Source organism: Parus major, chromosome 9 (assembly GCF_001522545.3).
Source record: "Parus major isolate Abel chromosome 9, Parus_major1.1, whole genome shotgun sequence".
In the NCBI taxonomy this organism is placed as follows: domain Eukaryota; kingdom Metazoa; phylum Chordata; class Aves; order Passeriformes; family Paridae; genus Parus; species Parus major.
In genome coordinates, this window is record NC_031778.1 from 13,390,347 (window position 1) to 13,396,346 (window position 6,000).

The window sequence follows — 6,000 nt, forward strand, 5'->3', positions numbered from 1 at the left end:
TCTTATTGTCTATTGGAACTTTTAGAGAACACTAAATTAGTACAGGATTTCCAAACTTTAAAAAAACCCAATACACAGAAGAAAATCCTTTGTAGAATACACTTGTCCTATTTGGCCAAGCAGATTCTCCTTTGGAGTCGAGGCATGTGCTAAATGACATCTTTCAGTTCCTTTCATTTGCTGTGGTTCTAGGATTACAGGACTATGGTTTTGTCTCGGGTCATGCATAGACAAGCTTAGTTTTGGAGATGGCTGCACCATGGGCGCTGATGCTTTCATGAAGGAATTCAGACTAAAGAGGGAAAAGCGTGGAAGAATTGACTCTGAAAGCAGAGCTCAGCCATGAAAAAGACATGTTAAAACACAGGAGCCTTATCAATCCTGCCTATGTTATGCAAACACATGGCATGGAATAAAACTTGCGTACTTTTGATTACACTATCTGCACACTGCAAAAGTTTGAGGTAATTTTGTTAGTTTAAGGAAATGACAACTGCTTTCTTCTGTAATTTATTGGATGTACCATCATATCAGAATGGTTAATATTAAATCATTAAGTGAATGCAAAATATGTGTGAAGTTACAGGCTTGAAATTTTAAAAGTTGAAATGAAAGCTTGTCTTCTGATGCTTTCTTCAGGGTTTTCAATATTATCAAGTGCATTTACTTCCAAATGGGACAAGTTAAAAAAAAAAAAAAAAGTTATTCATATCACTGAAATGCCAAATTATTAATCCCATAATCCTAAAACATTTAAAATGAACAGATCTTAACAAGAACAAGTGAACCATACTTAGCAGAAAACATTGCAGCACTTTATAATAACATGCCCTATGATCTATACAATTCTTTGCCTCAAGATTTTCAGTGTACTAGAGATGACACGCATATTCTCAACATCCAAAGTGAAAGACTTTGTCATAAAAAGGACTTTTAATCCAGAAATGGAGAGAGAAGTTAAAAAACAGAACTCAGACATTTTTCTTTCTTAAAGACCACTTTTGCCGATGATCTAAGTTTAGAAATTTCCTTCAGTGCAATGGAAAGCTCAGCAAAGGAACTCCAGGGACTGATCTGCAAGTTCCCATTCCTAAGTCACTTTTGCTGTGAAGGACACCCTTTGCTGCTATAGATCACAGGTCATAGAAAACCATCTCTGCAAGGCTGGGCTTTGGCAGTAAGAAACTTAGAACCTAGAAAGAGATTAATAAGCAGGACTAGAACAATCCCTAAAACAGTAAAGCATTTCTCCTCTTGGACATGGAATTATAAGAGGCTCAGAAATTAACGACAAGTAGAAACATTACAAAAATGCCTCCACACTTGAAATGTTTTATTTCCCATTTTTGAAGCCAAGGTTTCAAATCAAGGTGTGATAAGCCTATATGAAGTGTTGCAATGGCTGTTCATTATTTTGTTTTGCAGATGTTACCATTTCACAGATATTATTTTCAGCAGAGACCATGGGGTAGCACATACTGTAGCAGTCACTCCTCATTATTCATCTTCACCTGGACTAAAGGCATTTTGTCTAATATTACATAACTTTCTTCTCTGTGATTTTTCTTTTAGAACACATTGTGTTTTACAGCATTCAGACTGTGTGTTTAAACTGAAGGAAAAATTGAATTCCATTACACTCTTCTGGCAAAACCTTGATCTACAACTTCCTTTTGAGTGTTCTTGCATAGTCTGAACTCAACTGCTTTACTTGCATATCTAAAATCTTACAATCCATTAAGACCCCCACTACTCCTCCACTATACCAAAACTTCCATTTTCCTATCCTCCTGCTGCTAAGTCTCCTGATGAATACTGACCAAAAAATCACCTTGAGATCTTCAATGAAAAGTACAGCTAGATTGAAAAGGATGGCAGAAAAATACTATTAAATTAAGTACTTAATGAGTTCCAAATGTCAAGCCTCTGCAACGTTGGTTTTAACAAAAACAATCCTTCCAGACACGAGTAGCTCTGCCTGACTACAGGCTGCAACACTGCACTGAGATTATAAATAATGTCTTGTAAAACACAAAAAAGCGCCCTGCTATGCCTGTGACTACGAAGCGTATGGAACCCAACAAAAAGCACGTAGCATTTTCTTTCTCATTCAGCACTAGACATCGCTTATTTTCCTACTGCCGATCCCAAACAGGGGGTGGAACTAGACGATCTTCTCCTTCAGAGCCAAACCATTTAAAGACTCCGTGAAATTTGCCAAGGAACACCGTGCTATTATTCACCATTCACTGTCACTGCTCCGGCCTGGAATGGTGTAGTAGAACGGCGGAAAACAAGCTGTTGGGAGGGACAACGCCTGAGCACGAAAGCGGCCCGAGCTCCCCAGGGCGAGAACGCGGGAGAAGCAGTTTCTTCCTACATGCACCACCTCCCTCAAGTCCCAGGCGAGCTGGAGAATGGGAAACTGCCCAGCCCGGGGGTACCAGGCTGCCTTCTGCAGCAGCCTCAGGCCCAGCCCTGCGCCACTCACACCCCAACCCGCTGTGCTGCACCGCCATCCCCGCGCGTGCCCGGCCCGCCTGCAGCCCGCCGGGGCCCGTCCCGCTTACCAAGCCGCCGCCGCCCGCGTCCGCCACATCGTAAGGGCCGGGAGGGAGCGGGAGCGGCCCGGGAGCCGCAGGAGCGCGGCCGGGCTGAGGGCAAGGGCAGCGGCACCGCTTCCGGGCACCGCGGTCCGCCCGCCCGGCCCCGCCGGAAACCGCGCCTCACCGAGCGAAGGTTCCGGGCTCGGCGGCGAAGAAGGAGGGCGGGTTTAGAGGAGGCACCGCGGGGGCTGGCCGGGCAGGAGCGGAGTGCCGGGGGGTGCTGGGGCTGGTACACTTGGATAAGGGATCCGGGAGCACGGATCCCTCACACTTGGATCACGGATCCGCGCACCGGGAGCACGGATCCCTCACACTTGGATCAGGGATCCGGGCACCGGGAGCACGGATCCCTCACACTTGGATCACGGATCCGGGAGCACGGATCCCTCACACTTGGATCACGGATCCGGGAGCACGGATCCCTCACACTTGGATCAGGGATCCGGGAGCACGGATCCCTCGCACTTGGATCACGGATCCGGGCACGGGGAGCACGGATCCCTCACACCGCGGTCCTGGATCTCCGCACCGGAGTCCTGGATCCTTCACAGCGGCCTCTGGGCCCCCCTCACACCCCAGTGATGGCCTCGGGGCCTCGTCCCTGTGCCCCTGGCTCCTCTCGGGCACCCGGCAGGGCAGGGCTGGAGAGGGTGGGGAGGTGAAAGCCAGCCCCGGTGGTGGTACCAGGGTCTTCCACTCTCGTACGGGTAAGATTCTGGTGAGTCCCCAGCTGTTGTTGTGGCTGGGGAGTGCAGAGTAAGGCAGCGCTGCCTCGAAAGCTGTAAAACACAAGGTGTTTCCCAGTGGGCTTTTGCGAATTGTTGGGTTGCTTTGGAGGCACCAGAAGAGTTCATCAGTTCCATCCATCCTCACGCAGGTTCACCTCTGGTTAGGAAGTTTCTGAGCAGTGCATGCCACACCTGTCCCTAAATACCACAGACATTGGAGTGTTCACCTGGCAGTGCCAGTGCTTGCTGACTTTAACAGAAAGTATTCCCTTGTTCCTGATCTGAATCTTCTAACACGTCCACAGTGGACATGGATAATAATGCATTCTCCAGTTATGTGTTTGAAGACCGTTGCCATGGCTCCTCTTGGTTTCCTTTTCTTTATATGGAAGAACACTAAGTACCTCTTTCATATTTTATGACTCCTTTGTCGTTCTTCTTGGTTCACTCTCCTGTGAACTGTCACCAGTTGAATCGCAGCTCCCTTTCTGTAATGTAGCCAGAACTGGGTGTCACAGGCTGAGAAACAGAGACAGAATTGGGGTGTTTTAGAGGTCAGGCTTCTGTTTATACAGTGAGATTTTTTTTTAAAAAAATAAATTGCATAAGGATGACATAATACATACATGGATCTTCAGGACGGAGATAAAAGTTGTAATGAGGTGAGGCAAGTGATTTTGTCTCTTGCTTGCCTACTTTGTGACTAATTTATTTAAAAGTTTAGGGGACAATATTTTAAATCCTACTTCGCTTTTATATTTTAGCTTGACCAGTTGTTTTTGTAATTTATGTATAACTTTTAAAGGCAGGTTTCATCTTAAAAATATGAATGATGATGCTAACAAGTAATATTTTATCAATAAATACTATGTAATTCTTACTCCAAACAGTAGAGAGCATCATATAACAAGGTTCCATTTCAGGCTGCTTTTTCTCCAGGCAATGGTGAATATGATTAAGAAAATGATCAAATGTTTACCATCGTTTTTGGTTCTGGATTAATACTGTGATGAATTATTATGACAGGATGTCAGACTATGGAAATTAGGAACTTTTTGCACCTTTAACCTGGTTTTAGTTAATTTTCAGTGACAGTATAAATACTTCTATAGGGGTGTTCTCCAGGAGGGCAGAACACCTTGGAGCTGGAATAAAACTACAAATAGTGAAGAGATTGTATGAGCCTTTATTCTTCCCTGGAGACCCTGCTTTTGTGGGATCTCTGCATCTCTCATCTCTGTGCCAGAGAAACCAAGGACCCCTGCTGCACCCTAGTCTGCTACAGACACTGAAAGAGCAAGGGTGATATTTGGGAAAGTGGCAAAAGCTGACCAGGCAGAAGAATCCTGTGTGACAGTCCTGTTTTTCATCCCTGGCACCTCCCAAAATAATGAATTATTTCCCAAAATCATCAGCCTGCCTTAGAAAAGGTACCTTTGCAGTTGTTTCCTGTCTGTTGCAGCTTCTAGATAGCAATGCTCATATTGCCCATGTAGTCAGGTTTATCAGAAATGGAATCTAATATGTTCTTTCTTTTGAAGTTTTAGTTTATACTGTGACTGTCATATAATTGGAGTTCCCTTTGCTCGGTCTCAGAGGAATAAAATGGTATGTTGAGAAGTTCAGAGCAAGTTGCAATGGGAGGAAGGAGAGGGTGGCACTGAAGTTGTATCTGGAGAGAGCCTTGTTCCCACTTGATCTTGTGCAATAAATCACCCTCTACACAGCTTAGTACAGATGTATCTTTGTCAGTCCAGCCTCTGGTCTGGGCTCCTTTTGGAAATGTGGTGTCAGGGTGGAACAACTCTGCTCCAGTGCTTATCACCAGCATTTTCAAATGAATCTGTCTCTGTGCTGTGCATAGGTGGACATCTGCTTGTATTAACTGACCTAATTCCTTCATTTTCTCTTCTCTGTTTCCTGAATTTCTCCCTTTCAGTTTCTCTGAGCCTGCCCAATGCAGGATAGGCAGTGGTCTTTCCTGTTGCTTGAGATATGGACTTGTACAAGTCCATGCCTCATGGCAACAAAATGCTGAAGAATAGGAACTAACTTAATACCTCTTGATCTGTTTCAACCACCCTAGAAGTAATGTTTTGCTTTTCTTGACATACTTGCTGGAAGAACAGGTTTGCCTTTCCTGACCTCACTCCTAAAATATTTCTTGTGTAACTTCTTAAAAAGTAGCAAAGTACAAGGAAATAGTAGTGAAATAAGAATAAATCACGAGACTAATCAGCAAATGCAGCCAAAAAAAAAAAAAAAAAGAGGTGGTAAAACATTCAGTGTTGTTTCCCTGCCAGCTTCCTTTTGGCTCTGATTTAAAGGTCACAGACATCTTATCCATCTTACTGACATCAGTGGGGAACTCCAGTTTTCCCCAGGAGTGAGTAAATAACCTAATTGATGTCTCCCAAAGCTATATGGTGAGGTCAGAAGACAGTCTATGAGGATATTCTTATTAATGAATAAAGGTCCTGGTTACAGATCCTACCTGGTGGAATCCTGACATACAGTTAGTGCATAAATCCCCCTGCATGAACTGGGGCCTCTTTTTACAGTGCCAGAGCTTGATTTATTTTCCATGGCATATGTGGGGATCACTGCTGGACAATTATTTCAGACTGGTTGCTAAGAGTGTTAACAGTAGCAATGCCTATTTTGTT

At 44.4% G+C, this 6,000-nt stretch overlaps 1 protein-coding gene across 4 annotated transcripts in view; it reads right to left on the bottom strand.

The window, feature by feature from the left end:
• The window catches only part of OPA1 (OPA1 mitochondrial dynamin like GTPase), a 49,289-nt gene extending 46,591 nt beyond the window's left edge, over positions 1–2,698 (bottom strand). For all 4 annotated transcript variants that reach the window (XM_015637790.2, XM_015637788.2, XM_015637789.2 and 1 more), the window contains exon 1: positions 2,571–2,698. In XM_015637790.2, the coding sequence (XP_015493276.1) occupies positions 2,571–2,599 (29 nt within the window). In that variant the 5' untranslated portion in view covers positions 2,600–2,698. The remainder of the gene's footprint in view (positions 1–2,570) is intronic.
• Positions 2,699–6,000: the final 3,302 nt, after the last annotated feature.